This window comes from Prionailurus viverrinus, chromosome B2 (genome assembly GCF_022837055.1).
Source record: "Prionailurus viverrinus isolate Anna chromosome B2, UM_Priviv_1.0, whole genome shotgun sequence".
In the NCBI taxonomy this organism is placed as follows: Eukaryota; Metazoa; Chordata; class Mammalia; order Carnivora; family Felidae; genus Prionailurus; species Prionailurus viverrinus.
In genome coordinates this window covers 152,562,946-152,586,505 of record NC_062565.1, presented here as the reverse complement: position 1 = coordinate 152,586,505, position 23,560 = coordinate 152,562,946, and the positions used below count along the sequence as shown (strand labels likewise).

The 23,560-nt window shown below is 54.5% G+C and overlaps 2 protein-coding genes across 4 annotated transcripts in view; one reads left to right on the top strand and one right to left on the bottom strand.

Moving 5' to 3' along the window:
* The window catches only part of FAM120B (family with sequence similarity 120B), a 112,335-nt gene extending 98,849 nt beyond the window's left edge, over positions 1-13,486 (bottom strand). Inside the window, exon 1 of the transcript XR_007152342.1 lies at positions 13,371-13,486. The gene's annotated coding sequence lies outside the window, so the exon portion shown is untranslated. The remainder of the gene's footprint in view (positions 1-13,370) is intronic.
* DLL1 (delta like canonical Notch ligand 1) lies at positions 12,186-21,496 on the top strand. Of its 3 annotated transcripts, XM_047859750.1 has the most exons (11): positions 12,188-13,155; positions 13,363-13,659; positions 14,361-14,421; positions 14,662-14,919; positions 16,758-16,818; positions 17,342-17,472; positions 17,596-17,765; positions 17,879-18,095; positions 19,608-20,412; positions 20,612-20,729; positions 20,854-21,492. In XM_047859750.1, the coding sequence occupies exons 1-11, from the start codon at positions 13,102-13,104 to the stop codon at positions 20,857-20,859; spliced, it is 2,178 nt and encodes a 725-aa protein (XP_047715706.1). In that variant the 5' UTR covers positions 12,188-13,101; the 3' UTR covers positions 20,860-21,492. The 3 variants fall into 3 exon arrangements, with proteins under 3 accessions (XP_047715704.1, XP_047715706.1, XP_047715705.1); XM_047859748.1 differs by having other exon boundaries at positions 12,186-13,155; positions 14,361-14,919; positions 20,854-21,496; XM_047859749.1 differs by lacking the exons at positions 12,188-13,155; positions 13,363-13,659 and having other exon boundaries at positions 13,685-14,919; positions 20,854-21,491.
* The last annotated feature ends 2,064 nt before the right edge of the window (positions 21,497-23,560 follow it).

The following is a 23,560-nucleotide window of genomic DNA, read 5'->3' as shown; positions in this document are numbered from 1 at the left end:
ATTTAAGTGAACCTTGGTGGCATTCTGCCTAAAGATTCTTTCCCTGCTTGTTCCATAAGAAAATGTAGTCAGGCTGTCTCCTGGTGGACAGTACAATCCTAAGGCCTCCTAGAGGCTTAGGGGCAGTGGTGTGCTGGAGCTGGCTTGTACTGACTCAGGAGAGCCAATTATTAAAAACCAAGTTATGTAAATAATCATATTTTTAAAAAGGGTAATAAATATTCAGACTTGCCCCTTCCTAAAAAAAAAAAAAAGTTTCCATAGGAAAAAAGAAAAAGGTCACATTTAAAGGATTGGAAATCAGAAGGGCATGGAAATTCTCAATTGAACCCCAGGAAGCTGAAATTCAGTGGAGACTTAACTTTAAAATTCTGAAGAAAATAATTCTAACACTAAATTCTACTCTCAATCAAAATATTAGTTAAGCGTGAGAGGAGAATAAAAATATATTGAGATACGCAGCTCAAAAATATGATCTACCAAATCCATTCAGAAACCTGCAGAGGGATACTCTCCAAAATTAAGTAGTCAGGAAAGAGGGATATTTAGGACCTGGGTAGCAGGGAATCCAAGTGAAGACAGAGGAGGAAAGTAAGTCCTAGACAGAGACCATTTAAACTAGGGCAGGTGCCTCCCAGAGATACCGTCCTCATCCAGGACAGTGACACCCATGAACACCTGATGTGTCTGAATACTTTAAAGGAAGATCTTTGGAGTTTGGTGATGATAAGTAAGAGGTACACAGAAACGTCAAGCAAATATATTAGGCAATTGTTGAATCCAGTAAAGACAAAAAACTGCACAAAAAATAAAATGTAATCACCGCATATGCCTCAGCTGTGAATAATTACCTAGCTTTAGTAAGGCAAATACACGGGGCACCTATGTGGCTCAGTTGGTTAAGCGTCTGACTTCAGCTTAGGTCATGTTCTCATGGCTTGTGGGTTTGAGCCCCATGTCGGGCTCTGTGCTGACAGCTCAGAACCTGGAGTCTATTTTAGATTCTGTCTCTCTCTCTCTCTTTCTCTCTCTTTGCCCTTCCCCTGCTCACACTCTGTCTCTGTCTCCCAAAAATAACAAATCTTAAAAAAAATTTTTTTAAGAAAATTCTATTTGAATGGAAAACATTCCTTAAATTACATGTTAAAAAAAAAATTGAGGGGCGCCCGAGTGGCTCAGTCAGTTAAGCACCAACTCTTGATTTCAGCTCAGGTCATGATCTCCTAGTTTGTGAGTTCGATGCCTGCATCGGGCTCTGTGCTGACAGCTTGGAGCCTGGAGCCTGCTTCCGATTCTGTGTCTCTCTCCCCCTCTGCCCCTCCCCCGCTCACACTCTGTCTCTCTCCCCCTCTTTCAAAAATAAACATTAAAAAAAAATAAATACAGAATGGTAATTTAATACAAAAGGATGCTATAATTTTTTTAAAAAATGGGAGGCAATCTTATACGTGTTCATAAATGCGTGTGGGAAGTCCGGTGGAAGAGTTAAATCTTCATCTGCTAAAGCTGGGAAGTCCATAGACAATACGTGCAAGGGAATAAGACAGACATAGCATTAGAGACTCTTTCATAAGAAATAGGAGAGTAAACATTAAAAAAAGGCCCGGGGGTGGGGGGAGGGGTCGCCTGGGTGGCTCAGTCCATTAAGCCTCTGGCTTCAGCTCGGGTCAGGGGCACCTCACACTTTGTGCCCCGCGTTGGGTTCTGTGCTGACAACTCAGAGCCTGGAGCCTGCTTCGGATTCTGTATCTCCCTCTCTCTCTCTCTGCCCCTCCCCTGCTCGTTCTCTCTTTCTCTCTCTCAAAAGTAAACATTAAAAAAGAAATATGAGAGTAAATTTTAAAAAACAATAGCGAAGAGTTAAGTTAGAGGGAGGAATTGAAAGTGGGAATGCTTGATGTAGGTGATTGCTATTTTTTGTTACAAATCTGGAAATACTACTTGAATTTTAAAATCTGTAACTGTATTACTTTGGTAAAAGAAAAAAAATTTAAGTTTTAAAGAGTTGTTAAGTAACTAGTACAAGTGGTAGTAAGTGGCACAATTGTTACTCAAACTCAAATCTGTCTAAATTCTAGAGGCTTTAAAATTTTTTTTACAACTCCAGTGCACAATAGTGAAGGAAGGGAGAAGCCAGAGATTCTTTTGCAGGCCCCTTTCCCAGGACACTAGAAGAAAAGTTGTACATGGAAATCAGCATAACAGAAGCAAAAAAGTTACATGTGATTATTCAGGTCCTTTCCCCACCTCCTGCTTGACACCATACATAGATGTTTCCTATGCCCTATTGTGCACATCAGACATGAATTGTGAGGAGAACCTAAAAACAGGATGGCAGATTTACATAAAAGAGAAAAATAGGGAAGGAAAGAAAAGAAGAAAGAAAAACTGTAGGTTGAAAGTAGGGAGAAGGGAGTTAAGGGAGAGTATAATGGTGAAGGGAAAGCCTTCACATCCACTGAGAAACAGAAGAAACATGGAGCATGAAATGAGCTTGGGAAGGGTGGGATCAGGGCGGGTTTCTCTTGGTAACAAACAGCCTTTGAAATGTATTTGGAGTTAGTTTTAATTTTATTTGAATGCTGAACTGAATTTCTTTGAACACAACCACATGGGTTGATGTGGTTTCATTTGAGCAATAGTTCACCATCCAAAAACTGGGAAAGAAAAAAAGCCATAACCATAACAATACACTGACTTCTACATGGTTAGTCCACCTTGAATATTACTGAAGTGTTTTATGGCTGTTACAAAGTGTCACACAGAAAGAAAATGAGCCTCTTCCTCTGGTCATTGTTATGTCTGCTTGTGACTTCTGGGCCCCTGCAGCCATCATGCAGTCATGGGAGGGAGTTAAGCAACATTTGAAGTCAATCCAAAGCCAGTGGAGCAGAAACATGGAGAGTGCCTTGTGCCTGGATGATGCGGTTAAGCCAAAGATTAACTCACACAAAGACCACCTCCGAATTCTATTTGATGGTGTCTCTTCCTTATAGTTAAGTGTGTTGAATTAGGATTTTCTGTTACTTGCCCCCGAAAGTATCCTGTTTCAGCTTCTGCCCATGAAGGAATAATTCCTACAGAACTTGTCCTTCCACTTTAAACAACTAGAAATCTAGACAAAATATATGAAATGATTATTTTCAGGGAGTAGAAACAGGAAGTGGAGGGTGGAGATTCCCGAAGGAAGGCAAGCCCAGTGGCTTGGGCTAGATCTAGCCTTGATCAGCAAAGGTGCTCAGTGAAACAAGACTGGTTCTTTGATGAGAGCAATGAAACTGATAAACCTGTAGCTATATTGATCACAACAAAAAAAGAAGACAGAGATCACCCATATTAATGATGGAAGATGGAACCACAGAGTTTACTTAGACCGAAAGGTTAAAAGAAGACTATTTGAACAGCTTCAGGTAAGAGGAAAATAATCCCTTGAGCCTGGGGCTCCTAGGTGGCTCTGTCGGTTAAGCGGTTAAGAGTCAGCTCCGGCTCAGGTCATGATTTCACAGTTTATGAGTCCGAGCCCCGAGTTGGGCTCTGTGCTGACAGCTCAGGGCCCGGAGCCTGCTTCAGATTCCATGTCTCCCTCTCTCGCTGCTCCGTCCCCACTCGTGCTCTGTCTCCGTCTCTCAAAAATAAACAAACGTTAAAAAAAAATTGTTTTTTAATTTCTTGAGCCATAAAAACTACCAAGCCTGAGAAGAAATAGAAAATCTGAGTAAGCCTATATTCATTAAACCATACATTTATGGGGCGCCTGGGTGGCTCAGTTGGTTGAGCGACCGACTTCAGCTCAGGTCATGATCTCACGGTGTGTGAGTTCGAGCCCCGCATCGAGCTCTGTGCTGACAGCTCAGAGCCTGGAGCCTGCTTCTGATTCTGTGTCTCCCTCTCTTTCTGCCCCTCCCCCACTCATGCTCTGTCTCTCTCTGTCTCAGAAATAAATAAACATAAGAAAAAAATATTAAAAAAAAATAAAACCATACATTTATTTGTTAAGTTGAATTTCTAAGTAAAAACCTTCCAACAAAGAAAACTCCAGACCCACGTAGCCTCACTGGTGAATTCCATCAAACATTTAAGGAAGGCAAAGTAATCCTATACAAACTCTTTCTGAAAATAAAAGCCTTCTCTACTCATTGTATACTGCATGTAGCGGCAGAGAGAAGACCTAACTTTCCTTTGCACCTCCAGCCTCCAAGACGGGTGAGTGGATGAACGCATGAGTGAGTGACTGAAGTGGCCTTCTCACTGCCATGTGCTTTGGGCAAGTAAATCCGCCTGTAGCCCCAGCTGTGAACAGTGACTTCCATAAGCCCATCATGGTTTTCCCATTTGCCTTGACTATGGTTGGTTCAGTGGTGTCCTGTGACTTAGTTCCAACCACCGAGAAGTGAAGGTGGTGGCGGTGGCTCATTCCTAACTCACTCCTACTGGGCCCCTAACAACCTAAAAACAACTGTATTTCTTGCCTTAATGCACCTACTAATGTAAATAGGAACAGTTCCAACTACCATTAAAAGAAAGCAGGGGTGCCTGGGTGGCTCAGTCGGTTGAGCATCCGACTTCGGCTCAGGTCATGATCTCGAGGTCTGTGGGTTCGAGCCCCGCATCGGGCTCTGTGCTGACAGCTCGGAGCCTGGAGCCTGGAGCCTACTTCGGATTCTGTGTCTCCTTCCCTCTCTCTGCCCCTCCCCTGTTCATGCTCTGTCTGTCTCTCTCTCTCTCAAAAATAAATAAACATAAAAAAATTTAAAAAAATAAAAGAAAGCATAGGTTTGTGACTGTTCCTAAAAAAATCCAGACTCACAACCATGCCCCTACATACCTACCAGCAGTGAGCAGCTTACAGTTTGAAAGCAGTTTACGATCATTAGTTATTAGTGATAATGATTGATAAACAGCCACCGCCCTGTTCCCATAGCTTTTTGAAAGCAAACCTTGATGGAGTGCCAGTGCTGTCCCCATTCTGCTTCCGGGGACGGGGACGTATCAGAGGGGAGAGACTAAGACTTTCATAGTGGGCAGGGAGGAAACTCGAAAAGCAAGGAGTGCAGCTCAAGAAAGCATGCCTTACTTTTTGAGATTAAGAAATGTGCTGATTTGAAGGTGAAAGACATTTGCCGAAATTTGTCCCCTCTTTTTTCTCCAATACTTAGGCTGTTTATTGGGGTCCCTTTCTCTCCAGCCCATTTACTGGAGTAGGGCCTTGCAAAGCCGGTCTCCTAGCAGCCAGTGCAGAAGGCCCGTTCGTATCACAATGGACGGGAAGGAAAGAAAGAGCCTGGTTTGTTTAAACTGCCTCTGTCTTCATTCACAGCCTGATGTCCGTCTGCATTGTGACACCCACAATGGCACTAAAGGACCCATTGTGGCCGAAAACAAATCAAAACAGAATAAGGGATGCTAAGAAAAAGAGCCATGCAACAAAATTGCTTAAAAAACCTAAGTCTTATGTCTGAGATTTATGTTACCTTTTGGCTGCACGGCCTATTGCCCGGTGTTTATAGTAACCACTGGAGTTTAATCAAAAAAAGATAAATGCCAACTTCACGTACGTTTTTAAGGGCGGTACACAGGGAGGATGGGTGTGCTGGGCTGCTTCGGAAGCTGTTTAATAATTGTCGTTCTTTGTTTGCACAACATTTGGGGAGCCGCACTCTGCACTTTGTGTTTATTTTCCTTCTGATAAACATGCCCGAGCTACGCCCATGTGGCCCAACAGCGGCCCCCACACGGTCGCTCCCGCCCGCACCCCCACCCGCTGCCCGAACCGACATCAGATGTTGCAAGAACCACGCCCAGTTCAGCGGGCAACAGGTGGAAGGTTGAATAGCTTCACACGTTTTTCGGGAGAGGGGGTGGGGAAAGAGAGAGAGAAAAAAGGAGGGCGGGAGGGCAGGCTTTCGGGAGCCGATTTAAGGATTAGATCAGATGTTATTGCTAGTGAAAAATTAAACAGCCCGGTGCTCTGGGGAGTGCAGATTAATATATTTAGTGACTGTGCGCACAAAGGCTGCTCATTGTGGCCACGTCTGAATGCCTGTGAATAGGATGGAACATATGCGGCCTGTCACCGCAGGTGCCCACATCTGTTCTCCCCCGGGCAGATGCTCACAGAAAAGGGGAGGTGGGGAGGTGGGAAGGACAGCGCGCTCGAAAGCTTCGCCTCGCCCAGGGCTCCTCGCCCGCGGCCCCGGGCTGCGCGGGTTCGGCGGGGACCCTCCGTGGGGAGGGCCCCGGGCCAAGCCACGTTTCCGGGCGACTCCGTTTTAGAACCTCGGGGCACAGGGTCGCAGCCCTCAGGCGCCCCCCGCCCGTGCCGGCCGGGTGATTGACGGGCCGCCCGAGGGCCCGGGCGACAGGTGCCCGAGACCCGCCGCCCCCCCCCCTCCGGGCGGGGGCGCGCCCTGGGGGAGTAGGGCCTGGGGACAGGGCCGGCCGGCCGGCGCCCCTCGACGCCCTTTCTTCCCTTCCTCATTGTGTGCCAAGTCCGAGGCTGCGGTTTCCAGGTGCGCCGCTTGGGCCCGGGACCGAGGATTCCCGCCGCGGACGCGGACAGGGGACGGCCCCGCGTTCAGGTCTGGCCTCCCAGAGGCCGCACCCCTCCAGGGGCGCACGAAGGGCGCGCCGCGACCCTGCCACCGCTCCGGGTCGCCGCACGCGGCTGGCATGGGCCCGTCCCGAAGTCGACCTGGGCCCTCGGGGTAGCCCTGCGTCACCCTAGCGCCGCACCTGCCAGTGGCTCGCGGGGGTGACCGGCCTCACGCCCATGCCCCCCTGGCCCTTGCAACCCATCGCGGGCACCTCTCCGAGCCACCACCTCTGGGGAGCCCTCCGGCACTGCGCCGCGGTCCGGCACAGCCTCTCCCGGGCCGCAGCAGCCTCCGCCCCACGCCCCCCTCGGGGCCCCCGCACGCTCAGTCGCAGGAAAGTTCTGAGGGGCCACTCGGGGCGGGCGCGCGGCGGCGGGAGCAGCTGTGCGGTCATCCGATCCGGGACAAAGGCGTGCCCGCCGGTGCCGGGCCAGGTAAACACGCGCTTTGTCATGGAGATGAGCGCGGGACAGCCCGAGCAGATGATCCGCGGGTTCGGGGAGCCGCGGCCGCGGCCCGGGACGGGGGGGGGGGGGGGGGGAAGGGGAGCGGCGCGGGGGGTGGGGACCCGTCATCTGCGCCGGGGCCGCCAGCTGAGCACGCGACTCGCCCTTTCTCATGCAAATCAGCACATGCCTTTGCAACTCGCTGCGGACCTGCGGCCTCCACCCGCCGCCCCTGCATCCGCGGAGGTGGGGTGTCCCCCGTGCGCGGCACCGCGACCGCCACGCGAAACCACGTGGGACTGGGACCTGCCTTCCCTTCCGCGCCACGGCCGCCACTCCCACTGAAAAGGAAAGGTTAGATGACACGCCATGACCCTGCCCCACCGGGAAGGCCGGGCCACCGTGCCACTTACAGTCTCCAGCGGCCCAGCCTGCTCTGAGAAGGGAAAGCTTTAGGAGAAACTGTCAGGACCTCTGCTTCTCCTGCTGGGGTCTGTCCTCCTGCCACTAGCCCCCCCCCCCCCCCACGCCCCACATGAACCTGCCGGGCCAAAGTCACTGTCCTGGCTGTCTGTGGGGCCATCTCTGCTATGAGGGGGCTGCCCCAGGAGGTCAGAAGAGGCTATGGATGGGGCCTCACTGGGTTTGCTGTGACCTGTTTATTCTCCAGCAACAGGGAGGCCTCCAGTGTCTAAATGTAAGCTAGCTCTGCCCGCCTCCCCTTCTTTTTCCCTGCTGGGTATGAATGGATGGCTTAGGTCAGAATGTACCTTCAACGACAGATCCACACAGGGCTCAGTCAAGTCTAAACAGATCCGTATATCCATAGGGGTCAGTGTGTGTGAGGCTCTGGGAGACTGGAGACAGCCTTAAGAAGTAAGAAGTAAGCGTCCCTAGTGACTACACTACACAGACCCAGGGCTTACGGAAGAGATCTGCACCTTCACAGCAAGTTGGTCAATTTGTCTGCTATTTTAACCACTTTGTGATTCCAAAACTGCTGTGGGAGGTACAGGCTTCTGTTTGTGGAATAAATAAGTCACGGGGATGAAGGTGCAGCATAGGGAACATAGTCAATGGGATTGTAATAGCGTTGTATGGTTAAAAAAAAAAAAAAGATCCCCAAACTGTGACTGATGAGAAGGGGCAGTAGGATGTATTGCTGGGGGATGTGATACTAATTAATAAACATGCTTTAGGTCCCCTCCTCCTCCTCCTTCTCCTAGTAACCTGGCATGTTTGATCAACACCAGATTTGCTGCTTGGAAGTTTTTTTATTTTGTTGTTCTGAACAAGGACTCTAATTCTTCTCAGGAATAAGAGAACCTCTCTGTTGGGTATACAGTATTCAGTTGGTGTAAGAAAACACAAACATCACTCCAGTCTCCAGACTTGTTTATACAGAAAACTGAACCTGTGGCTGGCTTAGACTCTGGAGCCTATTCTGGGCATTGTTTTTTGCAATCTGCCCAGACCCTCCTTCTTCTTCCCACAACCACACACACACACACACACACACACACACACACACACCCTGAGAATAGAACCTTTCTTTGGGCAAAAGGGGACTGAAACAGATTTGGGTGTCCACAGTATTTGGTCACACCAGTACTGAGGTGGCCACATTTAATTTGATAAAATGATGACTGGGAGCCTTTCCCCCCAAGTCGCCTAATAAAATGATGGGGAAAATAACCAGGGTCTCCAGTAAACAGGGAACTTAGCTGTAGTTGTTGTGGCCATGGTTCTGGTCATACAACCCGAGCCTACCCTAGCCACTAGGTTATTCAGGCTATGAGCTATGCATGCCTGGCAAAACTAAACCCCCACCACCAGGCAGCAAATCTCTGTGTCCTCTCCTGTGTCTGATGGATTGGGTGCCTTCTAAGCCCTAATGAGTCTCACTTTGTACAGTAAATTTGCTGAGAAATCAAAAAGTATTTAAAAGAAAGTTTCCTGCTTTTTCCCAATAAGCAAGGTGAGGATTTATGGTGTGCGGGAGGAGGGGATCTGGCCACTAGGGCCGGCGTGGAGGCAAGTCTATTTAACATACTCTAGCTGGAGCCTCCTCCTGCATTTAGGGGGTTCAGAGTGCGTTGCGGGAGTATAGAGACACGCAGTCAGGAGTGGAAAAACGCCATTTGGTTCGGAGCAGATGGCTGGCTAGGGGGCTGATGGCGTCTAAAGGCGTGTCCCCCCCTTCAGCCTGAATCCCTAAGGGCTCCCCTTGTCTTCCCAATCAATGAAAATTAAAGTGCAAAGAAAGGATGAATAGTTGGACCTCGAGTCTCTCCTTTGTTCATCTCAGCTACTGGTGTGCAGGAGTTAAACTACAACAGGCCCCTACAGAAACACAGAAGTTAAACAGTCTCCCGTTAGCTCAGCTTTGAAAGGGAGAGGGGGAGAGGGACCAGCGTGAGGTGGGGGGAGAGGGAAAGAGAAGGAGAAGGAGGAGGAGGAGGAGGAGGAGGAGGAGGAGGAGGAGGAGAAGGAGAAGGAGAAGGGGGAGGGGGGAGAAGAAGAAGGGGGAGGAGGAAGGAGAAGGAGAGAGGAGAGGAGAGGAAGAAAAAAGAAGAGGAAAGAACAGGAGGAGGAGGAAGGAGAAGAAAAGGGCTTTCTGCTTGATTTCCCCAACACAGAATCGCGTGGCATAAATTAAGTTGGAAAAGAATGAACGCTTTGGGCAGGATTCTGATGGATTTTACGATGCCTTTCAGTTCCGCTTTGCCGCTGTAATCGAGAAATCTGTGCCACGTCAATTTAACAAATACTTGATACTGAGGGGGGTTTGTTAAAGATTTGGGGCAAGTCTTTTCCCCCCAAGGTTTAAGCCCTTGCGCGTGGAACTTTTTATTTCCAGTTTTCTAAACAGGCATTCAGACGAGACTATTTCCCACTTCCATTTTCTAATTAAAAGGTTCCTGAAATTTCATTTCTTACTGAAATCTACTCTCAGACTCAGAGGCACAGAGGATTTAGAGCTCACATTCCTTTCTTCCTTTGTGTCTCCCTTGCTCCTGGAACCCTCTCACCTCCCTCCCACCCACCCAGCTCCCCCCCACCACACACACACACACACACACACACACACACACACACACACACCAACTTCTATGCTGTAGAGAGAGCAAAGTTCTCAGAAACTAGCTTTCAGAGGAAACATGGATGTAGTGAGAAAAGGATGCTGACACTAGGTGGCAAGATTAAATTAGGATTCATGCTGACCCGGCCCTGTGGGGATGTAGCACGTCCTTACAAAGTCTGCAAAGGGTGGCCACACTGGGATTGCCACCATCCCGGGGGTGTAGCATCTTTGAAGTCTCCATTTGTTCTGAACCAAACAGTAGGGGGTTCTGGTGGGGTCCAAGCCTGCCTTTCTCACTTCACCCTTACATGCACATTACTTTCGACTCATTCTTTGCTTTTTGACCAGGCAGCAGTGGAAAACCTAACGTGTACAGATCTGTCAATTCAGGAACTTTACAGGTATTTGGGAGCCAAAGAAACAAGGTTCTGGTTGCCTAACGTCCAGAAGGATGGCCATGGTTGAGTCCCCAAGTGATTTTAGATTGTTGTTTACAGTGGTTTTACTTGGTATTTCCTCTCTTCCTGCTCATTAAACAGTACTTTGTGATCTCCACACCCACTGCAATGAAGGTCACATTTTGCCAGGACAGCACCGGTTCCCACCAATAAGGTGGCTGTAGCACACCTGCGGCGAGGCCCTTGTGGCCAGGCACCCTGGGGCTGTGTCACACACCGAGTGACATTTACTCCCACATTCACACCTTCCACCCTGATGACACCGCCGTAGGTGCTGGGGGAGGGGGAAGGGAGCAGACAGGGTTGGGAAAAAGACCCCGAAGTGTGCCTAATGAAGCTGGATGCCAGAGTAGGGGTCCATGCGCCACCTTAATTCTGCATTGAGCACACAAGCATGAGAGCAATTTAGATAATTCATTGTGTGATACGTGTGTTCTCAGCCCTCCCAATAAACTCATTTCCCTTAAAAAAAATGAAAACAAAAGTTCTAGTGTCTGATGGACGTGTAAAAACCTAATAAGGTGATGGTTGTGTAAAGATTTCGGGTGGGGGGGGGCGGGCTGGAAGGTCTTTAGAACATGTGCCGGACATTGTTGCAGAGGCCGCGGCGCGCGCGGAGGGGAGCTCTTTCTCTCGGCATTGTGCGGGGAGCAGGTGCGGTCCGCATTACCATACAGCTGAGCGCACAAAGAGCCACTGATTCAGCCTCGCACAATAACAGACTGCCTTAATGACAGCCACGCGAACGACACACACCAAACTCACTTTTTACCAAGCGGAGGGAGGCCGAGGGGGGAATACCCAGGAGAGAGGGGCCGGACACCCAGGAAAGGTGGCGGTGGCCGAGAATCGCTCCGGGAAGGACGTGTGCGCGCGCGCGTGTGTATGTGCGCGCGCGCGTGTGCGGGGCGGGGGTGCGGGCACTAGTTTGAGGCGTCAGGATCTCCCAGCTTGGCGGGGGGGGGGGGGGGAGGGAGGCGCATAGCGCTACCCAGACCCCGCCCCCACCAGCGGCCTCCCGCGGGCGTGGGGACTCCGGGGTCCCCGGGGGCGCCGCGCTCGCCTCAGCCCTGCTTTCGGAGGACTCCCGGACGCAGCGTCGCCGTCCTCGGCCGGGTGGCTCGTCGATGTCAGACCTTCCCAAACTTCCCGAAACTCACGGCCGCCCGCCCGCTGCGCGCGCCCGCCCCTTTCCGACCACGCTCGCGGCCCCCGCGCCCCCAGACCCCGAGGCCCGGCCCGCGCGGGGAGACGGCACGCAGACACCGCGTCGGCAGGGCGAGTGTCCCAGGCCGCGTCCGGCGGCCCCAGGCGGGCGGCCCTCGGCGGGGCCGGAGGCTCGGCACCGCCCCCGCGCGTCCCCGCGTGTCCCCGCGGGGCTCCGGGAGCCTGCGGCCGGCGGCAGAGCCGAGGGGCCGCGGCCAGGGCCCCCGCCTCGCGAGCGCAGGGGATTCTCGCGGCGAACATTTTGCAGGAATGTAAATGAGCGCGTTTTGTGTGGTGCGGAGGAAGGCGGGGGGCGGGGGCGGGGGCAGGGGAGGGCCGGGGGCGGGGAGGTGTGGGGGCGGGGAGGAGGTTGCACATTTTACAGCTCACTGACCATTTGGCGATCCATTGAGAGGAGGGTTTGGAAAAGTGGCTCCTTTGTGACAGCTCTCGCCAGATTGGGGGGCTGCTCATTTGCATCTCATTAGCCATGCGGGCGGCCGGCGGGATATAAGGGCGGCCGGCGCCGGCGAGCGCAGACCTCGGCGCGCACCCGCGGAGAGCGGCCGGGCCGAGCGCGCACCGGACGCGCAGCCGTGGCGCGGCGTCTCCGCTCGCCACCCGCCGCCCTGTGCCGGGACCCCGTGCTGTTTATGTGGATGGCACCGGCTGGGTCCTTCGGGGAGACGCGTGTCTGCGCGGGGGCGCGGGACACACGAGTCCGGGACGCTCCCGGCACGCACGCCGCCGCCGAGTGACACGGGCCCGAGCCGCAGGGCGCGCCGCGCACACTCGCCGCCGCCGGGGTCCCTGCGCGCGCTCCGCGGGGCCCGGGATTATCGCCTCGCCGGTGGGATTTCCAGACCTCGGCTCTCTAATCGGACTCGGAGGAAGCTCTTTGGGAATTAAGCTGAAAATCTGGACGCTTCCTCCCCTCCCCCCCCCTTTTTTTTTCCTGGGAAGAAGCTTGAGACAAAACCAGGAAGCCAACGACCCCTACCTACTGGTGGACTGGAAGAAAGGAGGAAAACCGAAAGTTGCGGCTCCATCAGCAGGCTCAGAGCCAGCCCCTTTGCTCGTGCACCCCCAGAGCGCCGTCACCCGCGCAGGGCGGATCTGGACGACCGCAGCCCCCGAAAGAGGAGACACGGGCTCCGGAAGAAAGGAGCCCTGATCACCCCGGCCCGCGGCGGAGCGGCGGCGCTTCTCTGTCCACGCTCCTGGGGGGCCACGGCCACCCTCGGGCACCCCCCGCAGTTCTAGGGCCCGAAGGCGGGGGCGCAGGGGAGCTCGAGCGCGTCCAGCGGTGCACCATGGGCCGCCGGTGCGCCCTGGCCCTCGCCGTGGTGTCGGCCCTGCTGTGCCAGGTAAGTTGTCGGCTGGGGTGTCCAGGGCCCCGCTGTCAGGGCGGGTGTCGATGGGGCACCCGGGAGCCGCGAGGCGTCAGGCAGGGCACCGGGGGCGCAGGGGGGGTGGCGAGCCAGGCCGGCGGAGCCCGCGGTGAACCCGAAAGCTAGCCTCGGAGCGCAGGGCCCCGCGCCCTCAGCCCCGCCCCCCGCCCCCCCCTCCCCCAGGTCTGGACCTCCGGGGTGTTCGAGCTGAAGCTTCAGGAGTTCGTCAACAAGAAGGGGCTGCTGGGAAACCGCAACTGCTGCCGCGGGGGCGCGGGGCCGCCGCCGTGCGCCTGCAGGACCTTCTTCCGCGTGTGCCTCAAGCACTATCAGGCCAGCGTGTCTCCTGAGCCACCCTGTACCTACGGCAGCGCCGTCACGCCGGTGCTGGGCGTGGACTCCTTCAGCCTGCCCGACGGCGCGGGCGCCGACCCCGCCTTTAGCAACCCCATCCGCTTCCCCTTCGGCTTTACCTGGCCGGTGAGCGCTGCACCTGCGGGGCGGGGCGGGGCGGGGCGGGGGCCTCGACGGGTCAGCCCCGCGCCAGGCACGCTGGGGGCGCGCACCGGCGGGGTGCCGGGGAGGGGAGGCGGCCGGGCGCCTTGGTCCTCAGGGTGGCGGCGGAAGGGACCAGGCCCGGAGCATCGCCTCCACGCCCCGAGTGACCCTTCAGGCGGCAGAGTGACAGCCGGGCTACCGCGGGGCCGAGAGGCAGAGGGTCTGGGAGGTTTCGGAACCGGCCTCTGCCCGTAGCTCCCCGGTCCAGCGAGCGCCTTCTCGGGGGACAGTTCTCTCGTTGCCCTGTCTATGGACAGGTTGAACTGCCTTCGCAGCATGACAGCCCCTGGCCCCTGTGTGTAGCCCCCCCCCCCCCCACCCGGTGACTGATGACAATCCCTGCAGCCCCGCCTACTCGCAGCCTTTTTTTTTTTTTTTTTTTTAATGTGATATCCTGTACTAACAGGCTGAAAAAACACGTCAGGAAACCACTCTTTAAAAGTTCTTCCATTTCCTTGAGGAAAGTGAAAACAGGCAAGAGATGTCCGGAGACCCTGCTCTGGGCACACAGATCTGCACCGCACCCCAGGCGGTTCCGGACTTGGGTGACCCGAGAGCGTCCCTTTGGGTTTTGGTTTTTAACATTTCTAGTTTATCTTCTGTCTCCTCCCCCTTTCTCCCAGGGCACCTTTTCGCTGATCATTGAAGCCCTTCACACAGATTCTCCTGATGACCTCACAACAGGTAAAAACAAATCAAAGAACTCCAAAACCAAGTCAACAGCTTCCCCAGTCAGTACGTACTTGACCTCTTGTCTCCACCAGAAATCAGCTTCTGTGCTTACATTCTGCAAACTCCTGCAGGAGGCTCTGGGTGGAGGGCCTATGGCCTCCTCCCCTGCATCACACGTCAGTTCTACTTCCCCCAGTGCCCCAAGCTTCTGGGTTCTTGGTCAGAACCAACGGGAGCACCGTCTTCCCACAGAAAACCCAGAAAGACTCATCAGCCGCCTGGCCACGCAGAGGCACCTGACTGTGGGCGAGGAGTGGTCTCAGGACCTGCACAGCAGCGGCCGAACAGACCTCAAGTATTCCTACCGCTTTGTGTGTGACGAGCACTACTACGGGGACGGCTGCTCCGTCTTCTGTCGCCCCCGAGACGACGCCTTCGGCCACTTCACCTGCGGGGAGAGGGGGGAAAAAGTCTGCGATCCTGGCTGGAAAGGCCAGTACTGCACTGAACGTGAGTTCCTGCTTCCCTCCTTGGTCTACTTCCAGGCCAGAGCTCCCAGGGAGTGGGGGTGGGAGTATTCTGTGAGCTAGTGGGGTCCTCAGATGTCAGCAGTGGAGTGATGCCCTGGTGGGGAAACTGAGGCCAGAGAGCTGGAGAAACTCGCCGAGACCTCACAGCTAGCCAGCAGCGGGATTGGGGTCAACTCAGAAGTCTTAACTTCCGCTATGGGAAGCTGCCTTTCTTAATCAGGGAGGATTTTGGAGACAGGGCCAGGGGTCAGGAAGTGAGCCGGAGGGAGAGGGAGAGGAGGAAGGAAGGGAGGAACAGAGAGGAGAGTTTGTATGTGGAGGCGCATGCTCCAAACCAGTTCTCTTTGCCAGGACAGCGTCTCATTGGAAAAATGCTTCGTTTTCTTTCTAGAGTTGGTGTGCTTGGCCTTTTCGCAGACTGAGCGTATTTGCAAATACTCTGCGTGATGCACGTGTGTTGTTAATGACATAGTCCCTCATAGGGGTCTGTGGACAGGAGACCGTGTGTGTCAGCTGAGGCCTGGGTAGGCAAGAGCCACAGGGGAAGGGGCCCGCCTGCCAGAGCGCACACTGCGCTCACAAAACACCTTGCCTGGGGAAGAAATACCTTCACCAAAAGGCGACGGGCCCTGCCTGTCCCGTGATTCTGGTGGAGAGTGGGAGGCCTGCGAGGCTTCCGCTGGCTCCTGGGCCTGCTTCAGGTTGGTAGGCCTCTCTTCAGCTTGCGGAGGCCTCACTGCCAGTCTGCACACCCAGGGGTTGGGTTTCCCTCTAGTTAGGGGTTGGGTGGGCCCTGGAACTCCCCAGAAACCCTGGTGACTTTTCCTTCTCCTGCCCTGGAGCAGGCGAACCTCCCTCCTTGTCCTTAGGCCCAGAACCTCTTGCCAGGGAGGTCTCTCAGTTCTGATTCGTGCCTGGGGGTGAGGGTAGGTCATTGTTTTGAGCTGCGCCCGGGCCTGAGCGGGCTCTGTTGTCTTACAAACTTGGAGCAGCTCATCGATGAGTTTCATAACTCTGTGAAGGAAGCCAGCTCCACATCAGCCCCCACCCCCGCGGGGACCTCTGGCCTGCCTGCTGCCTTCCGTCCGCTCCCCTCCCTCCTCTTTTTCGCTGCGGGGGAGCCGTAAACTTAAACTTTTTTCTTCTTATTCAAACACTGGAGCCTCTCCCCGCCCCCAGCTAGCGCGTGCCATCGATTAGATCTCTCCGGGCAAAGGCGGCGGGAGCGCACGCCAGCTCCCATTGGCGGAAAGGGCTCGCGCGCACACGCGTGTGTGTGTGTGTGTGTGTGTGTGTGTGTGTGTGTGTGTACACACACGCCGGGGGTGTGTGTGCGGGTGGGGGCGGGGGGCGGGGGAGGCGGTATTGTCGCACTGGGGCAGCTGCTGGGAGAGCAGAGACAATAGAGCAGCTGTCTTGCCCTGGTACTCTGCATACCAGCTGTCCACCCTTATCGACACACACACTTTCTGGGTATTAAGAGGTGGAGCTTTGTGCATAGAATTGGGAAGTGGGGGAGGAGGAGGGGGAAGGACTTCTGACCCTCTCAGAAGAAAAGGGGATGGGGTGGGGGTGGGGGTTTCCGCGCTCTTTTGTCCTGGAGCCGCTGTGTTAAGAAGAATGCTCATCCCAGGGCGGAGTGAAGTCCGCAGTTACCAGGCAGGACCGTGGATACTCCACAGATGGAGATTAACTCCGCTGGGTCTGCCAACTGAGCTGAGCAAGTTTTGTCCCAACCGCATTGTGGCAGCAGCCCCCGGTTGTGTTGGGGAGGATCTTGGGGTGGGGCTTGACCCCGTGTCTTCTCTTTGCTTGTAGCAATCTGCTTGCCAGGATGCGACGAGCTGCATGGGTTTTGTGACAAGCCAGGGGAGTGCAAGTAAGTGTGCAAAAGGGGTTTTTCTCTTCTCTGCTTCTCCTTGTACCTGGTGTATTTGTAAAGTAGCTCTGGGTGATGGTTTGAAAACTTCAGGTAAGAGTAGCTGGCTGTCAGGGTTGGAGCCGTTATTCTTGTGTTTCTACTTAGTAAACATACAGAAACACGTAGAGTCACGGGTTGTCGGTCACGGAAGCCCCTCGGTGGTTATGGGAACGTACGGATAGCTGTCTGCAAGGAATTGACATTGAAGATGGGTTTAGTTCAGGGATTCCCAAACTTTTTGGCGTCCTAGGACCACCTAGGGAGCCCCTAAAAATGCTGTCTCAGCGAGCCTCACTCCCAGAAATCAGACCCTCTGAGGCGCTGGCGTGTTTGCAGGGTCCCGAGGAGACTCTGGTGTTCTGCCTCGTTTGAGAGCCAGACGTGTTGGTGTCGCCGGAAGGTGGTTTCTCATGGGTCGGGCGTGTGTGTGACCGTGAGCCCGGTGGTGCCGGCGCCTGCCTGACACGTGCTCTCTTCCTAGGTGCAGAGTGGGCTGGCAGAGCCGGTACTGTGACCAGTGCATCCGGTACCCAGGCTGCCTCCACGGCACCTGCCAGCAGCCCTGGCAGTGCAACTGCCAGGAGGGCTGGGGTGGCCTCTTCTGCAACCAGGGTGAGCCCCCAGCCCCATCCAGCAGCCCTGGGCTTCCCTGGCTTCGTCACGGGGAAGATGTGGTCTCCCTGAGTCTCACCCTGGGCTTCTCTCTCCTCCTTCTCCCACCTCTGCCCTTCGCAGACCTGAACTACTGCACACACCACAAGCCCTGCAGGAACGGGGCCACCTGCACTAACACGGGCCAGGGAAGTTACACCTGCTCTTGCCGGCCGGGGTACTCAGGGGCCAACTGTGAGACGGAGATCGACGAGTGTGGCGCCAGCCCCTGCAGGAATGGAGGCAGCTGCACGGTGAGTCCGGCCCCAGCAGGATTTCCTGTTGAACGGGGGCGCTGGTTTGATACGCATCACGTGGGTCTCTTGGAGCGACCCTGTGACAGGGCTTTATCTTCTCTGCGACGCAGGATCTTGAGAATGGCTACTCTTGCACGTGCCCACCCGGCTTCTACGGCAGAATCTGTGAGCTGAGTGCCATGGCGTGTGCCGACGGCCCCTGCTTCAACGGGGGACGGTGCTCAGACAACCCCGAAGGAGGGTACACCTGCCGCTGCCCCCTGGGCTTCTCCGGCTTTAACTGTGAGAAGAAGGTGGATTCCTGCAGCTCTTCACCCTGTTCTCATGGTAGGACGGCAGCCCCAGCCGCTCTGAGACTTTGTCAGGTGGTCAGCACTGATGAGAATACATTAGAGAGCACACGCGTTTCGTTTCCAACCAAACACGTCACTTTGCAAGCTACCCCGAGGTTATGGAGCCCTTTCAACTGAACAGAAACTCTTCACAGAAGTGTTATCCCCCAGCCTGGAAATGCTCAAGGAGCAAGAAAGGCAGGCAGGAGTGTGGATTCTCACGTCCTACAGGGGGAGCCTGAGGCAGAGAGGTGGGATGACTTCTCAAGGTCATATTGCACCACAGGTGTCTGAGTCGGGGCCATGATTCAGTAGATTGCGCTCCAATGGCAGCCCAGCGACTGTTTTTGGAGGGAAGCCCGGCTCAGCTCTGTCACCCAAACATAACCGTCTGGTGTGTCTGTGCAGAAGTGTGGTCTGTTGACGGGCCCCCTGCTCCCCTGTGAGTGGGTAGAGGAGAGAAGCTGGGGCCAGACATGCCAGGCCTTCTGTGAGCTTCGCCATTAGCCACGATGATTGACAGAGAGGAAATCCCTGTCCTTCTGCTGTCCACGTGCCGTACAGAGGGCGTGGTGGTCCTGTGGGCTCAGGCTCTGCCTCCTGTTTGTTTCTACCCACTGAAGCAACAGAAAGGTTGGCTGCTTTATTTTAGAGGCAGAATAGCAGGAGGTTTAACAGATTGGCTCTCGAAGGACAGAGACCTCTTCCACTCCCTCCTTTCTTCCTCTTCCTTTCTGTTGTCAACCCTGCTCTTTTCACTGACTGTGGAACTGCAGGCAAGCACATCAGCCTCATTAAGCCTCAGTTTCCTCATCTGCAGACCGGGTCTTTTGTGGGATGTCGTGAAAGTGAATGCAACGCTGTAGCCAAAGCGCCGTGTACTGCCCCGGTGGGAGCGGAGCTGCTGGGAGGGTTAGCTGCGGGGGTGCCCAGTCAGCGTCCGACTTCTGCTCAGGGCATGATCTCAAGGCCCATGAGTTTGAGCCCCGCGTCGGGCTCTGTGCTGGGAGCTCAGAACCTGGAGCCCGCTTCGGATTCTGTGTCTCCCTCTTTCTCTCTGCCCCTCCCCCACTCTCTCTCTCTCTCTCTCTCTCTCTCTTTAAATTTAAATAAATTTGGGGCGCCTGGAGGGCTCAGTCGGTGGAGCATCTGACTTCGGCTCAGGTCATGATCTCACAGTTCACGAGTTCAAGCCCCATGTCCGGCTCTGTGCTGGCAGCTCAGAGCCTGGAGCCTGCTTCCGATTCGGATTCTGTGTCTCCCTCTCTCTCTTTCTGCCCCTCCTCTGCTTGCACTCTGTCTCTTTCAAAAATAAACAAACGCTAAAAAAATACTTAAAGAAATGAGATATCAGCTGTATTGTTTGCAGTTTACTGAGCTAGAGCTGGACCAGACCCCTCCCCTGATGTTTGTGTCCAGGCCACGGCTGCCTCGTCTGTCTCGCATCCCTGGTGTACCTTGCAGGACTGACACGTGGCAAGGCTTCAGAATGTGTCCTGTGTTCCAGGTGCACAGTGTGTGGACCTTGGTGATGCTTACCTGTGCCGCTGCCAGGCTGGCTTCTCCGGGAGGCGCTGCGAAGACAACGTGGATGATTGTGCCTCCTCCCCGTGTGCCAACGGGGGCACCTGCCGGGACGGCGTGAACGAGTACTCCTGCACCTGTCCCCCAGGTTACACAGGCAGGAACTGCAGTGCCCCTGTCAGCAGGTGTGAGCACGCGCCCTGCCACAACGGGGCCACCTGCCACGAGAGGGACCGGCGTTACCTGTGTGAGTGCGCCCGGGGCTACGGGGGCCCCAACTGCCAGTTCTTGCTGCCTGAGCCGCCCCCAGGCCCGGCGGTGGTGGTGGACCTCACCGAGAAGTACGTGGAGGGCCAGGCCGGGCCCTTCCCCTGGGTGGCCGTCTGTGCCGGCGTGGTGCTTGTCCTCATGCTGCTGCTGGGCTGTGCCGCCGCCGTGGTCTGCGTGCGGCTCAGGCTGCAGAAGGACCGGCCCCCTGCCGAGCCCTGCCGTGGGGAGGCGGAGACGATGAACAACCTGGCCAACTGCCAGCGCGAGAAGGACATCTGTGTCAGCGTCATCGGGGCCACGCAGATCAAGAACACCAACAAGAAGGTTGACTTCCACGGGGACCACGGGGCTGATAAGAACGGTCTCAAGGCCCGCTACCCTGCTGTGGATTATAACCTAGTGCAGGACCTCAAGGGCGACGCTGCGGCCGCCGCCAGGGACCCCCATGGCAAGCGTGACGCCAAGGGCCAGCCCCAGGGCTCTGCAGGGGAGGAGAAGAGCACCCCGACGCTCAGGGGGTGCGTGCTGCGGGCCGGGAGGGGACACGCGGGAAGGCCGGCCTGGGAGGGCGCCCCGATGCGAGGGGGTGCCACACTCTGCGGTCAGACGCTCTACCCCTGAGCTTTACCCCCGAAGGGGGTGCTGCACTCTGGGCCGGCGCTGGTCAGTTTTTCCTGTTCTCACGTGTTTCTTGTGGTTCTTTTATCTTCCCCTCAGTGGAGAAGCACCTGAAAGAAAAAGACCAGACTCCGTGTATTCTACTTCAAAAGACACAAAGTACCAGTCAGTGTACGTCATATCGGAGGAGAAAGACGAGTGCGTCATAGCGACCGAGGTCAGTGCGCAGCCCGGGCCTGGTCTCGGGGCGGAAGCGGGGGGGGGGGGGGGGGGGGGAGAAGTCAGAGGGTGCTGACCTCTGTCTGGAGCTAACTTCCCATCCTGTCCTGTGGGCCCACCAGGTGTGAAATGGAAGTGATACGGCAAAGTTCCCGTTTCTCTTAAATTAAATAAAATTCCAAGGATATATGCCCCAGTGGATGCTGCTTGAAAGAGGAAAGGGAGACCCACGGACTGCTGCTGAGGAACCGATCCGGACCCAGCCGGCTCTCCCTTCCGAGGCCAGCTGGGGACGCGGCGTGGCTGCAGCTCGGCGGCGGCCAAGGGGCCTGTTGCACTGCCTTCTAGGACGTTCCCATTGCACTATGGACAGTTGGCTTTTAAAAAATATATATTTAAATGAATGGACTTAATTACTACGTGAGAAGCATGCACTGCCTGAAGTGTATATTTTGGGTTCTCATGAGCCGGTCTTTTCTTGAATTAGAATCACAAACACTGCCTTTATCGTCCTTTTTGATACTAAAATGTGTTTTTTCTAGGTGGAAAAAAAATGTGTGTTATTTTTTTGGACTTGTAAAAATATTTTTCATGATATCTGTAAAGCTTGAGTATTTTGTGATGTTCATTTTTTATAATTTAAATCTTTGGTAAATATGTACAAAGGCACTTCGGGTCTATGTGACTATATTTTTTTGTATATAAATGTATTTATGGAATATTGTGCAAATGTTATTTGAGTTTTTTACTGTTTTGTTAATGAAGAAAATCCTTTTTAAAATATTTTTCCAAAATAAATATTATGAACGACGACTAGAGGTGTGCTTCCTCACCACGCCCTGTGCTCGCTCCCTCTAGACAGAAACGGCTTCTGATTGTCGATTTTCAATGTCTTTGCCTGGTTGCAGTGGCTTCTGTCTGCCTCAGAGAAGCCTGCACAGTTATCACCAGGGCGTCTCCGGGAGGGGCTGAGGGAGGCTGGCCGGCTCCTGAGCGGCCCCTGGGCTCGCCGGGGGTGTCACAGGCACATGCAACTCCGCATCGTGCTGACGGGTCCGATGACCCTCAGAGCTGGCCACCTTTCTGAGCCTTGTTATTCAGGGGCTGGAACAGAGCCTCATCTGGGATCAAATACCCGTGAGACACTTTTGTATTGCCATGGCAAAGGCTTTTTGTCTTAGGATAATACTATTCATCCATTTGTTTATGGGTTATTTCCAGTCAATTCGAGAGAGTTCGTTGCCTTCTAACTCAACAGTTGTGGGCGGACAGAGAGCGGTAAGATAAAAATGTTTTTTATTGAGCGCTGACTACCGGCCCCGGGGAAACGGCTGTGCCTGGCTGGGCTGGTTACTCCTGGTGCTGGCATTACTCCTTTCACAGGAGAGGAAGCTGAGGTTTGGGGAGGTGAAGCTTCTCGCTCAGGGTCAGTCAGCGGCAGAGTTAATGTTCAAATCTGGCAGTCGGGCTCCGTACCCCAGTTTATTTGTTAATTTATGTAATAATTTATTCAATAATTGTCGGACACCCAGCTTCTCATCGACAGCAGGACCTGGGGATTCAGTAGGCCTCATCACCGGTGTGGTTTGGTGGCTCCAGAGCGTCAGTGTCCTTTGTCAGCTAAGATGACAAGCCCATGTTGGGACAGGTGGCTTATTTCTGGGGTCAGAGGGGAGCAGGGAGAGGAACGGAACTTACTGGTCTAATCACCCAAAGGGAAAACATCAGTGAGCTGTTCTTGGTCCAGTGACCATGATAAGTTTATGCCACCGGCACTTGCTGTACAGGTGGAAATTGTGGGGTCTTCCGGGGAGGGGGGAGGACAGCATGTGTGCTAACCAGTCAGCACGTCCGTCCTTACGTATACAGATGAGCGAGACCCCCCAAAACAACACCAGGTGGGCTCGACGACACACACAAATCCTGGAGCACCCCTCTGTGGATGCTTCTGTATCGGACACAACCCAGTCTCTCCCGACCCTTTGGGTCGCCTGGGTTGTTATTTTGGAATAGCCCCTTCCAGGTGAGGGCTCCGGTGGAGGGATTTCTCCCTGGAAAGAAGTTAGTGGCAGGGCCAGGGTGTGAGTGGGGCAGATTCGGGGCTCTGAACCAGCTCCGTCCTTGCCCTGTGCCCCAGACTCACTGGAAAGGGTTAGCAGCATATTCTAGCATCACCGAAGGAGCTGCCAGTGTTGCCCTCGGGAGTCAGGATCCAGTGTAAGAGCTGGTGGCCGTGCACCCGTTCACACTTGCCAGCCTGGAGTAGTGTTCGTGGCTCCCTCACACTTTCAGAAGTGGCCTGGTGTGGGTAATAAATTGGAGAGCTCATCTATTTTCAAAAGTACGGAGTTTGCTGGGATTCTTGTGAAGCCCACTCCATAAAAGGACCTCAAAGTACTACTCAAAGGTAACCTCACCTTCACCTCCTCAGCCTTGTGAAGTCAGGAAATCCCTCCATCTTTCCTCTGAGGCAAGTGCCTGAGGAACAAATCAGACTTAAAACTTGAGGTTTTGGAGCTCCCAGGGCTCTGTTGGACTCCCTGAGTCCCTTCTGAGAATAATGTTTTAGTTTGACGTTTACAGATGGCCTCTCAGCTTTCAGGGTTTATGTCACCTGCAGCAGGAAATCAGGTGGGCAGATCCAAAAGAGCCAGATAAAAACAGGGGCCTTTGTCGACCTGCCGTGACTCACCTGCCAGGCAGTGGCCAGTGCCACCACTTCCAGCCACATTCTCCAAGTGCCCTGCCGGGGCAGGAAGGAGCGATAGGGCGCTCAGAACAGCGAGAGTGGCGGGTCCCTCCAGCCGGAGCCGCGCTGAGCCGTGCGCC

Excerpts from the sequence above, each read along its gene's own strand:
- DLL1 (XM_047859748.1), top strand. The coding sequence starts at position 13,102 with ATGGGCCGCCGGTGCGCCCTGGCCCTCGCCGTGGTGTCGGCCCTGCTG. Across the intron at positions 13,156-13,362 it reads TGTCGGCCCTGCTGTGCCAG|GTCTGGACCTCCGGGGTGTT; the intron begins GTAAGTTGTCGG and ends CCCCTCCCCCAG. Across the intron at positions 13,660-14,360 it reads CCTTCGGCTTTACCTGGCCG|GGCACCTTTTCGCTGATCAT; the intron begins GTGAGCGCTGCA and ends CCTTTCTCCCAG.